Genomic DNA, 18,687 nt, shown 5'->3' with positions numbered 1-18,687 from the left:
ACAGTGTCACCATTACCGTCTGTTTGGAATCTCTCGTCCACGCTCGCATCGCAAACAAAATCACGAGACCAATTACAGTCCGAGTTAACGGAACAGTGGTAACGAGTTCATTAGAAAGTGGAGCGTATTTGTGATTTATACGCCACATATAATGCTTCTTTCAAAACTCTTTCACATTATCCAAGAAGACCGAACTGTCTGTTCACAGTTTCCACAGTAGTGTCTAAGAAATCTGCATACACGGTTCGGTAGACAAACAGTCAAACAACTCGTATTAATGAGCTTTTTTTTTTAAGAAGTCAATACCAATACTCAGCTTTGATAGATGTGTCGCAAGCAAATTGCGACATGTAAAATAATCAATCTTTTTCAGAACAAACATGAGTCTGTGCTACGTAGATATAGTTAATGATAGAGGCTACGATGCGTCGGCTAACGAAGTGGCTAACGTTGAAGCTGCTATGAAAGTGGGCTGCCACCAGTCGAACGCGGCTCTTGTGTCGTCTTCACCTAAAGGCCGCTGCTGTCGCGTTGTCGTCCTGGAAGCCGGTCGGTCAGCGTGCGACTGTCTGTCCTCCTCTCACAGCTCTCTCTTCCCTGTCGTTCCTGACTGGTATGCGGGCTCTGACTTCACGCCTTAACCGTAAATAAACGCACTAGCGATCCCAGTTACCTTAAGAAAATTTCTAAGAATATGTTTCGTTAGCTGTCTCAATCATAATAAATATTACTGAATGCCTTAGCACTAAGAAACGATGAAAATTGTGTGTTGTTGTTGTTGTCTTCAGTCCAAATACTGGTTTGATATAATTCTCCATGCTACTCTTTCCTGTGCAAGCCTCTTCACCTGCGAGTACCTACTGCAACCTATATTCTTCTAAACCTGCTCACTGTATTGGTCTCCATTTACGATTTTTACACTCTACGCTTCCCTCTAATACTAAATTCGTAATTTCTTCATGCCTCCTAAAGTGTCCTACCGACTTATCCCATCTTCTAGTCAAGTCGTGCCACAGGTCATTGTTGGCAAACGGAATGAAGTAATAATTAGATCCTTTTACCGACCTCCCAATTCAGATGATACAGTTGCTGAAAAGTTCAAAGAAAACTTGAATTTGATTTCAAAAACATACCCTCCTCATACGATAATAGTTGGTGGTGACTTTAATTTACCCTCGATATTTTGGAGAAAATAAACGTTTAATTCCGGAGGTATGCGTAAAATATCATCCGAAATTGTGCTAAACGTTTTCTCTGAAAATGATTTCGAGCAGTTAGTTCATGAGACCACGTGAATAGTAAACGGTTGTGAAAACACACTTGATAATCCTGAGTGAATAATGAGTATCAAAACCGATTCAGGGATTAGTGAACACAGGGTTCTCGTAGCGAGATTGAATATTGTAACCCCAAATCCTCAAAAAATAAGCGAAAAATATACCTATTAAAAAAAGCAGATAAAATTTCACTTGACGCCTTCCTGAGAGAACAATCTCCACTCATTCCAAATTAATAATATACGTGTAGACCAGATGTGGCTAAAATTCAAAGAAATATTATTGGCAGCAATTGAGTGATCTATAGCAAATAAATTAACAAACGGTGGAGCTGATCCTCTTTGGTACACAAAACGGGTTAGAACACTGTTGCTAAAACAACGAAACAATCATGCCAAATTTAAACAGACGCAAAATCCCCAAGATTGGGGATCGTTTACTGAAACTCGAAATTTAGCGCAGACTTCAATGCAAGATGCTTATAACAGATTCCACAACGAAACTTTGTCTCCAAACCTGGCAGAATATCCAAAGAGATTCTGGTCGTACGTGAAGTATGTTAACGGCAACAAACAATCAATGCCTTCTCTGCGTTATAGCAATGGAGCAATGGAAGTCAGTGCTGCCAAAGCAAAGTTCCTAAACACAGCCTTCCGAAATGCCTTCACAAAAGAAGTAAATATTCCAGAATTCGATTCGAGAACAGCTGCCAACATGAGTAATGTAGAAGTAAATATCCTTCGAGTGGTGATGCAACTTAAATCACTTAATAAAAGCAAGTCTTCTGGTCCAGACTGTATGCTAATTAGATTCCTTTCGGGATATGCTGATGCATTAGCTCCATACTTAACAATCGTATACAACCGTACACTCGACGAAAGATCGCACCCAAAGGCTGGAAAGTTGCACAGGTCACACCAATATTCAAGAAAGGTAATAGAAGTAACCCACCAATTACAGGCCCATATCGTTAACGTCGATTTTGGAACATATATTGTGTTCGAACATTATGAATTACCTCGAAGAAAACGGTATATTGACACACAGTCAACTTGGGATTAGAAAACATCGTTCCCCTGAAACACAACTAGCTCTTTGTTCACATGAAGTGTTAATTGCTACTGACCAGGGATTTCAGATCGATTCTGTATTTCTGGAATTGCGGAAGGCTTTTGACACTGTACCACACATGCGGCTCGTAGTGAAATTGCGTGCTGATGGAATATCGTCTCAGTTATGTGACTGGATTTGTGGTTTCCTGTCAGAGACGTCACAGTTCGTAGTAGCTGACGGAAAGTCATCGAGCAAAACTGAAGTGATTTCTGGCGTTCCCCAAGGTAGTGTTGCAGGTACTTTGCTGTTCCTTATCTGTATAAACGATTTGGGAGGCAATCCGAGAAGCCGTCTTCGGTTGTTTGCAGATGATGCTGTCGTTTATCGACTAATAAAGTCATCATAAGCTCAAAACAATCTGCAAAACGATTTAGAAAAGATATCTGAATGATGCGAAACGTGGCAGTTGACCCTAAATAACGAAAAGTGTGAGGTCATCCACATGAGTGTTAAAATGAACTCGTTAAACTTCGGTTACACGATAAATCAGTCTAATCTAAAAGCCGTAAATTCAACTAAATACCAGGGTATTGCAATTACAAACAACTTAAATTGGAAGGAACACACAGATCATGTTGTGGGGAGGGCTAGCCAAAGACTGCGTTTTGTTGGCGGGACACTCAGAAAATGTAACAGACCTACTAAGGAGACTGCCTACACTACGCTTGTCCGTCCTCTTTTAGAATGCTTCTGCGCGGTGCGGGACCCTCACCAGATAGGACTGACGGAGTACATCGAAAAATTTCAAAGAAAGACAGCACGTTTTGTATTATCGCGAAATATCGGAGAGAGTGTCACAGAAATGATACCGGATTTGGGCTGGACATCATTAAACGAAAGACGTTTTTCGTTGCGACGGAATCTTCTCACGAAATTCCAGTCACCAACTTTCTCTTCCGAATGCGAAAATAGTTTTTTGACACAGAACTACATAGGGAGGAACGATCACCACGATAAAATAAGTGAAATCAGAACTCGCACGATAAATTATAGGTTTTCATTCTTTCCGCTCGTTATACGAGATTGGAATAATAGAGAATTGTGAAGGTGGTTCGATGAACTCTTTGCCAGACATTTAAATGTGATTTGTAGATTATCCATGTAGATGCAGATGTAGAAATTCCTCTACTCCCCAGTTTTATTCAGTACCTCTTCATTAGTTACGTGATTTACCCATCTAATCTTCAGCATTATTCTGTAGCACCTCATTTCAAAAGCTTCTATTCTGTTATTGTGTAAACTGGCTACCCTCCATGTTTCATTTCAATACATGAATAGATTTCCTGACACTTAAATTTATACTCGGTGTTAACAAATTTCTCTTCTTCACAAGCGTTCTTCTGGACATTGCCGGTCTACATTTTATATCCTCTCTACTACGACCATCATAAGTTATTTTGCTGGCCAAATAGTAAAATTCATCTTCTACTTTAAGTATCTCATTTCTTAATCTAATTCCCTCAGCATTGCCTGATTTATTTAAAGTACGTTTTAGTATCCTCGTTTTGCTTTTGTTGATGTTCAGCTTATATTCTCCTTTTCCATTCCGTTCGACTGCTCTTCCAAGTGCTTTGATTTCTCTGACAGAATTACAATATCATTGGAAAACCTCAGAGCTTTTATATCGTCTCCCTGGTCTTTAATTCCTACTCGAAATTTTTCTTTTGTTCCCTTCACTGTTTGTTCAACGTACAGACTGAATAACATACGGGGTAGGCTACAACACTGCCTCACTCCCTTCTCAATTTTTGCTCCCCTTTCCTACCCCTCGACCCTTATAACTGCCATCTGATTTCCGTACAAATTATAAATAGCCTTTCTCTCTCTGTGTTTTAACCCTACCACCTTTACAATTTGAAAGAGAGTATTCCAAACAACATTTTCAAAAGCTTTCTCTAAGTCTACTACTGCTTTTCCTTAACCTTTCTTCTATAAAAATGGTAGTGTTCTTATTGTCTCCTGTTCCTACATTTCTCCGCAATCGAAACTGATCTTGCCCGCAGTTGGCTTCTACCAGTTTTTCCATTCGTCTGTAAGGAATTCGTGCTAGAATTTTGCAACCATGGCTTATTAAACTGATAGTTATTTAATTTTCACATATGTTAGTACCTGCTTTCTTTAGAATTGGTATTATTATATTCTTCTTGAAATAAGAGGGTGTTTCACCTGTCTTTTACATATTGCTCACTAGATGGAAGACTTTTGTCACGGCTGACTCTTCCAAGGCTATCACTAATTCTACCGGAATATTGTCTATTCCTGGGGCCTTCTTTCGACTTGGGTATTTTAGTGCACGTCAAATTCTTCACGCGGTATCATATCTCCCATCTCATCTCCATCTACGTCCTCTTTCATTTCCATAGTATTGCCGTCAAGTATATCTCCCTTGTATAGACCCTCTACACACTCCTTCCACCTTTCTGTTTTTCCTTCTCTGCTTATCACTGGTTTTCCATCTACTTTGAAACACTTAAAATACAATAAAAGATTAAAGCGTCAAGATTATAAACAAACAGCTTTGTTTCAAAGGTCATTGAAAGCCAATGCCTCTTCACACAGTTTAACAAAAAAATGGCTTTGAGCACTATGGGACTTAACATCTATGGTCATCAGTCCCCTAGAACTTAGAACTACTTAATCCTAACTAACCTAAGGACAGCACACAACTCCCAGCCATCACGAGGCAGAGAAAATCCCTGACCCAGCCGGGAATCGAACCCGGGAAACCGGGCGTGGGAAACAGTTTAACAAATTCAATTAATTAATCAACAATGAAACACACTATTGTCGAGCCTTTCCAGCACCTTGAACTACCAAACCGCGCTCTTGATAAATCCCTCTGGCGGACATTTAGACGCTGTAGCGTAAAAGAAGTTCTACCTTTAAATTTCCTATAAAAACAGAACTAACCTATAATTCCCTCCTTTGTGCATGTGAATTATTCAGTCGAAAAGTGAATATAAAATAATTTCAACGATAGCCCTAATACTGACCACAAAAATATTCACACTTAAACTCTGTAATGAGAACGGTACACGAAAAGCTCAGAAGCGCAGTATTATTTTAAGGGAAGCTCCAACGTGCTACCCAAAGCAGTCTAAATTACTAACATTTCAGTGCAGATTGTTTAAAACAACTGTTGTTGGGAGAATGAAGATCAATGTATTTAGCTACAACTCAAAAGTTGTGTTAAGCCATATCAGTCACAAATTTGGTAAGACGCTTAACCTGATACTCCCAGCTGCGATAGATGTGGCAGAAGAACTTTCCCACATCAGAAGTCTCGCACCTCAATAACACATAGCCACGTATTAGCGACAGACACACAACGCGCCGTATTGCAGAACACCACAGTCTTCAGCCAGCGGGTTCCCGGGTTCGATTCCCGGCGGGGTCAGGGATTCTCTCTGCCTCGTGATGACTGGGTGTTGTGTGATGTCCTTAGGTTAGTTAGGTTTAAGTAGTCCTCAGTTCTAGGGGCCTGATGACCATAGATGTTAAGTCCCATAGTGCTCGGAACCATTTGAATCTTCAGCCAGCGAGCCTATGTAAACAAACCACGGAATCTTCGTGTTGTTAGCTCGGCCGTGTGCTTGTTGACATGGGCGACACTACTAGTACAGTTTACAGCTGACTTCCTCCTACTAGTGTAATCTCCACAGTAAATGTTTACTGAGGTGTCGCCTCACACACTGCCGTCGCTAACCGGTCATGTTCACTTCCTTGTAAAGCCGTCCTCACACGGGACGAGACTGCTAACGTTGACGTGGACGCGCACGTGAAACCCACCTGGTCGGACATGTTAGTTAACGTGATTTGTGACTGTATCGCTCTCCAGGTGCAGCTGTCCGTTAAATGTGGCTCCGAAACCACACAGTTTGTTCACGAAAGTGGACGCGCGTAAAACTGCTGCGTTAGCTCAGTTAAAACACAACATTTCCACCCTTGTCCACAAGCTAGTCATGTTGTTCTGTCTGTGGCGTGCATAAATAAAAACTCAAACACGTTATAAGACAAAAAGAAAGTTACATATCCAGTGAGTAAGAACATCAGCTAGTAAAACCTCACAAAAATGGACATTATCACTCCTGAGAGAAAGCGCACTTATAATTAGGTAATATCGAACACTACAGAACATATGTTTACTAATTTATTAAGAAAGTCACACGGCCTTTCAGAAATGCAGAGGTGGGGAAAACTGAATTCAAAAAGACGCGAATTAGCTACACTTCAATTACTATTAGTTTTCCCGTCTTAAGCTTATAACAATTAATGGAAGAGAATTTTGTACCAGACTCGTTCCGCTATTATTTACAAACCGACTTCTTTGCTCATTCTGCAAATTGGATGTGTGTGTTTGAACATTTTTATTTGTTTAGGATTAAAACTACTTGTTCCCTTTTTGTTAGCATACGAAATAAACTTCGCTGCACATTTACACAAGACAGTTTTTGCTTTTTTGCACTTTTTCTTACCTAGTACATATGTTTCTTTCGGCCTCAACCTCTGGTTACAGAGAGGGAAGAAGCAGTGATTTGGAGAATATGTAAACAAGAGGCAGAAACACTGCAAGTAAATTGCACATCAACTTTATAAGCAAATTGCTATTTTTAATCTACAGCAACCACAAATGTACAAACAGAAATGAATACAGAAGACATTTTGTAAATAAAAGGGGAACTCGTCTGAGGTAAAATTCTATTTAATTAAATGCGGTAAGCATACGACGGAGAAACCAATAATAACTGATTTTAACAGCTGCAGCAGAAGATGGCCATGGTAGCAAATAACTACTCGTCGTTTCCCAGTTCGGTATCTCTACCAGCTACACTACGCTGAACTTCGACGACTAGTTACCTGGTATATTAGTTACGATCTTCTGAAGGCCTTGTCTAATCACGGATATGTTATTAACTGAGCTTTAAATATTAAAAAAACGTACCATGAACGAGAAGTTTTTCATGAATCTCCAAATTGCCGTAGCCTCAGAACGGCGTGCTTTCATAACATTCGAGTTGTAACACGAAAATAGCTAGAGGTGAACATTTATTAACCACCTGTATAACATTTCCCGGAAATGTATTATAGCAAATCGTCCTAATAACAGCGCCTTTTCGACAGATCCTCAGTCTGATGGTGCTTAGCAAACAGCATGTGTTCATAGAGTGTAGGTTATCGCATGAAACCTACCACATTTGGGCTTCAGCTGAAAAAGACAAATACACCGTGGCGTCTCGCAATTTCTGCTCGTGAGGTTGAGAGAGTTTTTACCAATTAATGGTTCATCCTTTTGTAACACATATCCGAAATATCGCAGGACTTATTTTGTGTGTCTCACTAGGAAGTGGCTCCTCTAAGTGAAATAACACGATGTGACAAAACAGCTCCGGATCAACGTTAGCTCTTCCATGTGAGGACGGCTTTCCATCCGTCGCCGCGCATGGAATTTATGTTACTTTGCCGCATGCAGGGTCAAGCACGAGCCGTCGATAGTCACAGCTCGATTAACTCATGTGAGACTACGATTGATAGCTAATAATCTGTAATTAACCTAATTTTTTATTATTATCGAGTTGAGTCTCTATGAACCACGTGGTAACAACCAAATTCATTTTAGTGTCTAGGTCTTGTTCATGTTCTAGCTTTGATTTCCTGCCAGTATCTTCTGAGCCCACACGAAGTGCCTGTTTATGCCATTTTAAAAGCTTGGTAGTTGTTCACGTTGTTCACCAACCTTCTAAATTCGTTCCTGTCAGCAATTTACTTACTGAGATACCAATCTACCAAAGATCTGTTACACATTTTTCGAATCATCTTCTTAGATTGGATAAAACTCCCTTTTCTTTTAGTTAGTCTGTCACCGTCCATCCTACATCTACATCTACATCTACATTTATACTCCGCAAGCCACCCAACGGTGTGTGGCGGAGGGCACTTTACGTGCCACTGTCATTACCTCCGTTTCCTGTTCCAGTCGCGTATGGTTCGCGGGAAGAACGACTGTCTGAAAGCCTCCGTGCGTGGCCGGCCGAAGTGGCCGTGCGGTTAAAGGCGCTGCAGTCTGAAACCGCGAGACCGCTACGGTCGCAGGTTCGAATCCTGCCTCGGGCATGGATGTTTGTGATGTCCTTAGGTTAGTTAGGTTTAACTAGTTCTAAGTTCTAGGGGACTAATGACCTCAGCAGTTGAGTCCCATAGTGCTCAGAGCCATTTGAACCATTTGAACCTCCGTGCGTGCTCTAATCTCTCTAATTTTACATTCGTGATCTCCTCGGGAGGTATAAGTAGGGGGAAGCAATATATTCGATACCTCATCCAGAAACGCACCCTCTCGAAACCTGGCGAGCAAGCTACACCGCGATGCAGAGCGCCTCTCTTGCAGAGTCTGCCACTTGAGTTTGTTAAACATCTCCGTAACGCTATCACGGTTACCAAATAACCCTGAGACGAAACGCGCCGCTCTTCTTTGGATCTTCCCTATCTCCTCCGTCAACCCGATTTGGTACGGATCCCACACTGATGAGCAATACTCAAGTATAGGTGGAACGAGTGTTTTGTAAGCCGCCTCCTTTGTTGATGGACTACATTTTCTAAGCACTCTCCCAAAGAATCTCAACCTGGTACCCGCCTTACCAACAATTAATTTTATATGATCATCCCACTTCAAATCGTTCCGCACGCATACTCCCAGATATTTTATAGAAGTAACTGCTACCAGTGTTTGTTCCGCTATCATATAATCATACAATAAAGGATCCTTCTTTCTATGTATTCGCAATACATTACATTTGTCTATGTTAAGGGTCAGTTGCCACTCCCTGCACCAAGTGCCTATCCGCTGCAGATCTTCCTGCATTTCGCAACAATTTTCTAATGCTGCAACTTCTCTGTATACTACAGCATCATCCGCGAAAAGGCGCATGGAACTTCCGACATTATCTACTAGGTCATTTATATATATTGTGAAAAGCAATGGTCCCATAACACTCCCCTGTGGCACGCCAGAGGTTGCTTTAACGTCTGTAGACGTCTCTCCTTTGATAACAACATGCTGTGTTCCGTTTGCTAAAAACTCTTCAATCCAGCCACACAGCTGGTCTGATATTCCGTAGGCTCTTACTATGTTTATCAGGCGACAGTGCGGATCTGTATCGAACGCCTTCCGGAAGTCAAGAAAAATAGCATCTACCTGGGAGCCTGTATCTAATATTTTCTGGGTCTCATGAACAAATAAAGCGAGTAGGGTCTCACACGATCACTGTTTCCGAAATCCATGTTGATTCCTACATAGTAGTTCTGGGTTTCCAAAAACGACATGCTACTCGTGCAAAAAACATGTTCTAAAATTCTACAACAGATCGACGTCAGAGATATAGGTCTATAGTTTTGCGCATCTGCCCGACGACCCTTCTTGAAGGCTGGGACTACCTGTGCTCTTTTCCAATCATTTGGAACCTTCCGTTCCTCTAGAGACTTGCGGTACACGGCTGTTAGAAGGGGGGCAAGTTCTTTCGCGTACTCTGTGTAGAATCGAATTGATATCCCGTCAGGTCCAGTGGACTTTCCTCTGTTGAGTGATTCCAGTTGCTTTTCTATTCCTTGAACACTTATTTCGATGTCAGCCATTTTTTCGTTTGTGCGAGGATTTAGAGAAGGAACTGCAGTGCGGTCTTCCTCTGTGAAACAGCTTTGGAAATAGGTGTTTAGTATTTCAGCTTTACGCGTGTCATCCTCTGTTTCAATGCCATCATCATCCCGGAGTGTCTGGATATGCTGTTTCGAGCCACTTACTGATTTAACGTAAGACCAGAACTTCCTAGGATTTTCTGTCAAGTCGGTACATAGAATTTTACTTTCGAATTCACTGAACGCTTCACGCATAGCCCTCCTTACGCTAACTTTGACATCGTTTAGCTTCTGTTTGTCTGAGAGGTTTTGGCTGCGTTTAAACTTGGAGTGAAGCTCTCTCTGCTTTCGCAGTAGTTTCCTAACTTTGTTGTTGTACCACGGTGGGTTTTTCCCGTCCCTCACAGTTTTACTCGGCACGTACCTGTCTAAAACGCATTTTACGATTGCCTTGAACTTTTTCCATAAACACTCAACATTGTCAGTGTCGGAACAGAAATTTTCGTTTTGATCTGTTAGGTAGTCTGAAATCTGCCTTCTATTACTCTTGCTAAACAGATAAACCTTCCTCCCTTTTTTTATATTCCTATTAACTTCCATATTCAGGGATGCAGCAACGGCCTTATGATCACTGATTCCCTGTTCTGTACATACAGAGTCGAAAAGTTCGGGTCTGTTTGTTATCAGTAGGTCCAAGATGTTCACGAGTCGGTTCTCTGTTTAATTGCTCGAGGTAATTTTCGGATAGTGCACTCAGTATAATGTCACTCGATGCTCTGTCCCTACCACCCGTCCTAAACATCTGAGTGTCGCAGTATATATCCGGTAAATTGAAATCTCCACCTAAGACTATAACATGCTGAGAAAATTTGTGTGAAATGTATTCCAGATTTTCTCTCAGTTGTTCTGCCACTAATACTGCTGAGTCGGGAGGTCGGTAAAAGGAGCTAATTATTAACGTAGCTCGGTTGTTGAGTGTAACCTCCACCTATAATAATTCACAGGAATTATCCACTTCTACTTCACTACAGGATAAACTACTACTAACAGCGACGAACACTCCACCACCGGTTGCATGCAATCTATCCTTTCTAAACACCGTCTGTACCTTTGTAAAATTTTCGGCAGAATTTATCTCTGGCTTCAGCCAGCTTTCTGTACCTATAACGATTTCAGCTTCGGTGCTTTCAATCAGCGCTTGAAGTTCCGATACTTTACTAACGCAGCTTCGACAGTTTACAATTACAATACCGATTGATGCTTGGTCCCCGTATGTCCTGACTTTGCCCCGCACCCGTTGAGGCTGTTGTCCTTTCTGTACTTGCCCAAGGCCATCTAACCTAGAAAACCGCCCAGCCCACGCCATACAACCCCTGCTACCCGTGTAGCCGCTTGTTGCGTGTAGTGGACTCCTGACCTATCCAGCGGAACCCGAAACCCCACCACCCTATGGCGCAAGTCGAGGAATCTGCAGCCCACACGGTCGCAGAACCGTCTCAGCCTCTGATTCAGACCCGCCACTCGGCTCTCTACCAAAGGTCCGCGGTCAGTCCTGTCGACGATGCTGCAGATGGTGAGCTCTGCTTTCATCCCGCTAGCGAGACTGGCAGTCTTCACTAAATCATATAGCCGCCGGAAGCCAGAGATGATTTCCTCCGATCCATTGCGACATTCATCATTGGTGCCGACATGAGCGACCACCTACAGATGGGTGCACCCTGTACCCTTCATGGCATCCGGAAGGACCCTTTCCACATCTGGAATGACTCCCCCCGGTATGCACACGGAGTGCACATTGGTTTTCTTCCCCTCTCTTGCTGCCATTTCCCTAAGGGGCCCCGTTACGCGCCTGACGTTGGAGCTCCCAACTACCAGTAAGCCCACCCTCTGCAACTGCCCGGATCTTGCAGACTGAGGGGCAACCTCTGGAACAGGACAAGCAGCCATGTCAGGCCGAAGATCAGTATCAGCCTGAGACAGAGCCTGTAACCGGTTCGTCAGACAAACTTGAGAGTCCTTCCGTTCAGCCCTCCGGAATGTCTTTCGCCCCCTGCCACACCTTGAGACGATCTCCCACTCTACCACAGGTGAGGGATCAGCCTCAATGCGGGCAGTATCCCGGGCAACCACATTCGTAGTCCGATCGGGGGATGCGTGGGACGAGCTGGCCGTCCCCGACAAACCCCCATCCGGACCCCCACAGTGATGCCCATTGGCAACAGCCTCAAGCTGTGTGACCGAAACCGACACTGCCTGAAGCTGGGCGCGAAGGGATGCCAACTCAGCCTGCATCCGAACACAGCAGTTGCAGTCCCTATCCATGCTAAAAACTGTTTTGCAAAGAATGTCTGAACTAATCTACAGATAGCGCAAACAAATCGACACTAAATTTAAACGGTTATTAAAATACAAGATTGCGTAGTAAATGCAGTAATGCTGCTACTTGCGCACTGCTGACACACTGCTCGGCGGCGGAAGGAGACTATGCGATTTTACACTATTCAGGTACTAAAACGCGATGCTACAACTCTCAAATACTGTAATACGCCCGAAATTTATGAATTAAACAATGCAAGTACCAAAAACACGCAAAGAAATTAAGAATTAAAATATATAACAAATGAGTGAGCTAGGAGTGTACGACTTACTGCTGCAGCTGCTTATCCAACGGCGGCGGGGAGCACACTGACTGTGACCAGCCGACACTGGCCGTTCAAAACAAAAACAGAAGACAGACGACTACGCGAATTTACACTATTCAGGTACTAAAACGCGATGCTACAACTCTCAAATACTATAATACGCCAGAAATTTATGAATTAAACAATGCAAGTATCAAAAACACGCAAAGAAATTAAGAATTAAACTATGTAACAAATGAGTGAGCCAGGAGTATACGACTTGCTGCTGCAGGTGCTTATCCAGCGGCGGCAGGGAGCACATGAGATGACCATAAAATAACAATCATCTCTTCTTAATGGATGCTGCGGTAGGTTCTGTCTTGCTGTACAAGTCCTCATTTGCTCTCAATCGCCATTGTCCATCAACCCATCTATTACCTAGGATATCCTGCGCTCTCGCTTTTCCAGCCGCTCAGCTTGACCTTGTCTATTCATGGTCAAAGTTTCGGACACATATAAGCCCTCAAGTTTTACAACTGTATTATAATATCGGAACTTGGTCCCTATACTCATAGACTTTTTGTTATAAGTATTCTTTGTCAGTCGGCATGACTGGTCTAACTTCCTCATCCTGGCATTTATTACTTCTTCTTCTAATCCATTCTCATGGATGATTTCACCGAGGTACCTGAAATTATTAACTCGTCCGATTTTTCCCAGATTGGTGATCATCCATTCGGGTCCATCACAGATGTTCGTCATATATTTAGTCTTTTGAATATAGATCTGAAGTATATCTTTTCCAGCAATTTCTGACAGCCTATTGATTTTGTTGACTGCTGCCTCTATGTTGTCAGCAAAAATTGTCAGGTCATCCGCAAAGGCCAAGCAGTCAACGTAAACCCCTTTGTTCTTAGGACTGAATCTGAACCGCTTCATTTGTTACTTCTTGGGCTAACAACTTTCTCCACTCTAGAATGACCTTTCGCAAGGCGAAGTTGAAAATTATCATAATTATAATGTGACGATAGCAATTTTTCACCTCTGGAGAGAGTGGTATTACAAGGGCAACCACATACCGAAAATGTAGATCAGTCGACGAAAGACGTTATACGCAGCAACGCTATATTGTCTTTGCAGATCGCTCTGCATAACGAAGTACGCCAAGGTGGGCGAGGTAACGAGGCGGATGCTGTGCGCCGTGGCGGCGCCGGAGGCGGGGGCGGCGTGCAGCGTCGATCCCGGTGGCCCCCTGGTGGCGAACGGTCGACTCATCGGCGTCGTATCGTGGGCCACCGGCTGCGTGTCCGCCGGACAGCCCGGTGTCTACGCCGACGTTTCAGAGATGGCCGACTGGGTGCTCGAGTACGTCCGCAACTACGACTCTGCCTGAATGCACCGCCCATGCCTGCACCGCATCAACTACCATCTCAGATGTCTCTCACTTGTCAATTTTCCGTCCCATTACCGTGCAGTCCACATCCTGTGCCTTATTCTACACCTCGTAACTGTTCACGATTTATGTGTCGAATGGATATTACCACAACAACTGTATTGCGGCAGTGCGCTATTTAAGAGTACTTATCTTCATTTCAGTCAATAAGACTCATTGACGAGGTTGTGACGTGGATCTATGCATGTGATTACCTCATTCATTGTTGTGTCGAGAACCGATAATTATGTACAACAATAAAAAATAATACACATGTTAACCGTATATGTTTCTCGTGCACACCTGCGCCTCTTTTTCATCATTGCATGCCTTCTATATTACTAACGGGCTACAAGGTCACACCATCAACAGGTGAAAGGGACAACAGAAATGGCACTTTAAGTTCTTCATGTAATTATTGACCACATTTAAAAATTATGACACTGTCATAATCAACTGACAGAGACGAATAATCTTACGCGAAACGTTTAACACAATAAGTCAAGTATTAGAAGCTGTGTGTATAACACGAGCCACCATAACTTTCTTTATTTCTATTATTTGTTCCTGTTTTCCCACGGATATGCAGGGTCGGAATGGCTAATCGGGTGTGGCAATGTTAGTGGAAGGGTTGGCTGGATGCCCTTCCTGCCACCCCATACACCCGGGACAGAATGAGTGTACCCCAACTGTCTGTGGCTAGTGTAATCCATGGAATAGTGCGAAAGTGTTCAGATGCCTGCGAGCCGTGTAACTGAGGCGGGACGTGGGGAACAGCCCGGTATTCACCTAGGGGTGTGTGGAAAACCGCCTAAAAACCACATTCAGGCTGGCCGGCACACTGGCCGTTGTTGAATCCGCCGGGCGGATTCGATACAGGGCTGGCGCGCCTACCCGAGTCCAGGAAGCAGCGCGTTAGGGCTCTCAAGTAACCTGGCGGGTGATGAGGCATCGTAACTCACGGCGCGAAAATCACTCAGATTGTATTCATACAGTATAATTTCAAACCATTCTGGAACTTTTTCGGGAGACACACTCCTCCCTTCCCACAAAACAATTAGGAAAAAATATTTCTCACTTACTCCATATTCACTGTTTGTACAGTCGAGCTTTAGCATCAAACATAACGTTTTGTTTTTGTAAGTCTCATGTTGGAATCTGAAATAATTGATAAAACTTATTTTGATACCGACATGCGTAAATTTCGGTACAGGGCAACAGAATTATGTGAAAATTTAATTTTGAACGGAGATACGCAGGCCGCACACTACCTTATTCGAAGCCCAGACTAGCCGTGACATCAAATAATTCGCCTGCGAGAAATGAATCCGTTTTCAATGAAAGTGACGTATGCAAACTAACAGCAAAAGAAAATGCTTCAGATTAAAATGTTGACTCTGAATATTGCTAATCTTTATCTTTAGTCTTTTAAGCAATCATTGTACCGGAACAGTTATTATAATTAAACGGCAAATGAACATAAAAATTAACGAACCTGACTTTCTGTTAAAACTGCTTGAAATTTGAAAAGACAGAAATTTATGAAATATTTTATTGGTCCTAAGCCTCACAAAAACACACTGAAATCACTGTGCCTTACAATGCACATGAACATTGATGGTAATTAAATTTATCGGCATACCTGTGCGCTGGGAAGGCTCGTCTGTTGTGCAACCTGTTATTATTAGCATGATGATGGCTCTGTGAAAAATCAAATTTCATTTACCGTACTTGCGATGGGCAATGCAAGATGGGCGCTTAACAATTTTTACAAAATGCTTCCTAGTACCCAACTCGCAATCTGCAATGTGAAAAAATTGTCATGAAAGTGAAGAATGAAGAATGAAAACGTAAACTTAACCACTGATAAATGAAAACAAAGATTCCAAGTATAACTAGGCTTCATTAAGCCATGACAACAATAAACCTTTTTATAAAATTCTCAAAAATGACAAAAATATTTCTTCATAATTTTCTTGTGTGTAATTGCCTTTCATGACAAGTATTAGGTAAGTCCATGTGCTTCGCCATTAAATTTCTACAGCAAACTTTAATCATACACAATGTTCTAACATTAAGAAAATACAATTTTACTAATATATGGATAAAAACACTGTAGAACCTAAACAGTTGATTTTATCATTACTCGACTACTGTAGTTTCACCAATGTACTTCCTCAAAATATATTATCACAAAATAACTTTTTTAATAATGCTACCTCCACTAATTACACAGCAGACAAGCTTCCTTCCTTTTCAGACCAAGCACTCTGCCAGACTGTCGAACACACACTGCACAGTACTACTCTCTAACTTACTGTAAGCTCTTTGGTCTCAAATCACAGACTTACAAAGAATTTGATTATATCGAAACTCCCGTGCGGGGTAGCCGCGCGGTCTTGGGGGTCTTGTCACGGTTTGCGCATCTCCCTCCCTTCGGAGGTTCGAGTCCTCCCTCGGGCATGGGCGTGTGTGATGACCTTAGCGTAAGTTAAATTAAGTAGTGAGTAAGCCCAAGGACCTATGAACTCAGCAGTTTGGTCCCACAGGAACTTAACACAAATTTCAAAAAATATTGATACTACAGAGTTTGCATTTATCAAATGGCTCTGAGCGCTATGGGACTTAACTTCTAAAAGGTCATCAGTCCCCTAGAACTTAGAACTACTTAAACCTAACTAACCTAAGGACATCACACACATCCATGCCCGAGGCAGGATTCGAACCTGCGACCGTAGCAGTCGCTAGGTTCCGGACTGAAACGCCTAGAACCGCATGGCCACCGCGGCCTGCTTAACGTTTATCAAATCGTAACTCCATTCACATTGACGCCCAAAACTTCTTGAAAATCGACGTGGCCAGTAAGACAGTCCCCTTTCACAGTATCCACACACAACATCGAAAGTAACTGCTAAATTGTATGGCACACATAGCTTAGCAAAATTATGTCATAAACACGGAGATCTGTGAAACGAATTTTTTACACATGAGGCTTCGATTCTTAAAGGAATTTTGGGTGGGGAGTTATTGTTCCATACTAATTTGCCATTTTAAATATTTCGTGTCTTAGTTTCGTGGTTTTCAGTCGCAGCATGCTGTTCTAATGCCAGGCAACTGACTATTTTAATGTTTTACATAGTTTTCCCCCTTCTCTAAGGCATGGCAATTGTGACTCACTTGTCACAAAATTATTTCCCTTCACAATAATTTTGCTACTCTATAAGTGAAACAGCTTAACAAAGACATTTCATTTCTGTATCGTCCATTTCCTAACTTCAGTTCACGCGTTCATCTGTATTCATATATTCTGACAATAATAATAATAATTTAATGGAACTGTACCGAAATGTCCAGCCACTGTCTTCTATTTAAAATCAATTTGCTTGGAATGCAAAGGTGCTCACAGTTTGATCTATATTTGCAACTGTTTCGACGAGATAATATTTAAAACTCCTGTACTACTGCAGCTATCTGAAAGACAAGTCTAATCAATGGGGGAAGCTACAAGAAAGACCTAGTGCTGAGGATAGTCTTCGTATCGAAAATCAGAAATTCTGACTTTAAGAACAAGTGCAATAACATATTTCCCTCAAAGTAATGATACTGGTGATAAAAGTAGAGAAATTCGGAGTAAAGGAAGCTGTATCACCAAACTCTCATCTTGTACATAATTCGTGACTTGAACAAGAAAGGGAGAGTAATTCAAGAACTACAAATACCAATTAATACAGACTGCCCAATGACTTGCGGAGTGCAGATGTGGTTCCTGTTGCGTATTTGGAACCAATAAGCAATGCAGTAGAAACTTTACAATCTTTACTCAGAAGAAGCATTACCATTGTGTGAAGGAAGCGATCTGCAGACCTCCAAATCACGAGTAAAATTTGTTTAAACGTATTCCAATGTTACATATCCATCACGAGAGGCCAAATAGTCTTTCTTGTGGGTGCATATTACGGAAAAGGAACACACTCAATAACGAAATAAAAATTTCTGCTTATAATGAAGACATTGACTTTTGTCTGACTGGCAAACTGTACCTGGAAAAACGAGCTTATATTAGTGATATGAAAGTAATGTCGAAATGACGTCAGCTTAAGTTTCTGGCCATTGAAGGCGGAGTGATTAGTGGGCGTAGAATCTAGTACTGATAAATGGTTGAGAATGGTGGGAAAACGGCAGGATCGAATTTGGATCCAGTACTCTTTTTGATAACAACAGGTTATTTATCCGGGCAACGTCGAAATAATACATAGCGTGAAATAAACAAACAGGATAACATTCCGAATGGTACTCGAAAAATGTTTGCCTTACCAAAGAGATCTGATATAGAAAGACTACACAGAAATCGTGTAACGTGAAAATAAGCAGCGCAACACAATTAAAGCATCACTTCTTCGATACCCAGTTTTAATTTCCCATTGGGACGTATAAGTTTTAATTTTGGCGCGAAGATACGTATAATCTTCATCGGTAATGAACCAAAAGCTTGACGACCCACGATTCACCTTCGAAAACGTTTCAAACAGTAAGGTCTCGACACACGTGAGGAAAAGGCCAGAGCTCAAAAGTTCATGTGAGGAAAAAGTGGCTTAATGATGTCAGATTGGGACCAGAT

General features: G+C 42.1%; 1 protein-coding gene across 1 annotated transcript in view; it reads left to right on the top strand.

Annotated features, from left to right (window-relative positions):
• Positions 1-14,030, top strand: part of LOC124622834 (trypsin alpha-3-like) — a 179,859-nt gene extending 165,829 nt beyond the window's left edge. The window contains exon 5 of the mRNA XM_047148625.1: positions 13,871-14,030. Coding sequence (XP_047004581.1) covers positions 13,871-14,030 — 160 coding nt within the window. The remainder of the gene's footprint in view (positions 1-13,870) is intronic.
• Positions 14,031-18,687: the final 4,657 nt, after the last annotated feature.

The sequence above is a fragment of the Schistocerca americana genome, chromosome 7, assembly GCF_021461395.2.
Source record: "Schistocerca americana isolate TAMUIC-IGC-003095 chromosome 7, iqSchAmer2.1, whole genome shotgun sequence".
In the NCBI taxonomy this organism is placed as follows: Eukaryota; Metazoa; Arthropoda; class Insecta; order Orthoptera; family Acrididae; genus Schistocerca; species Schistocerca americana.
This window is presented reverse-complemented; position numbering and strand designations above follow the sequence as displayed.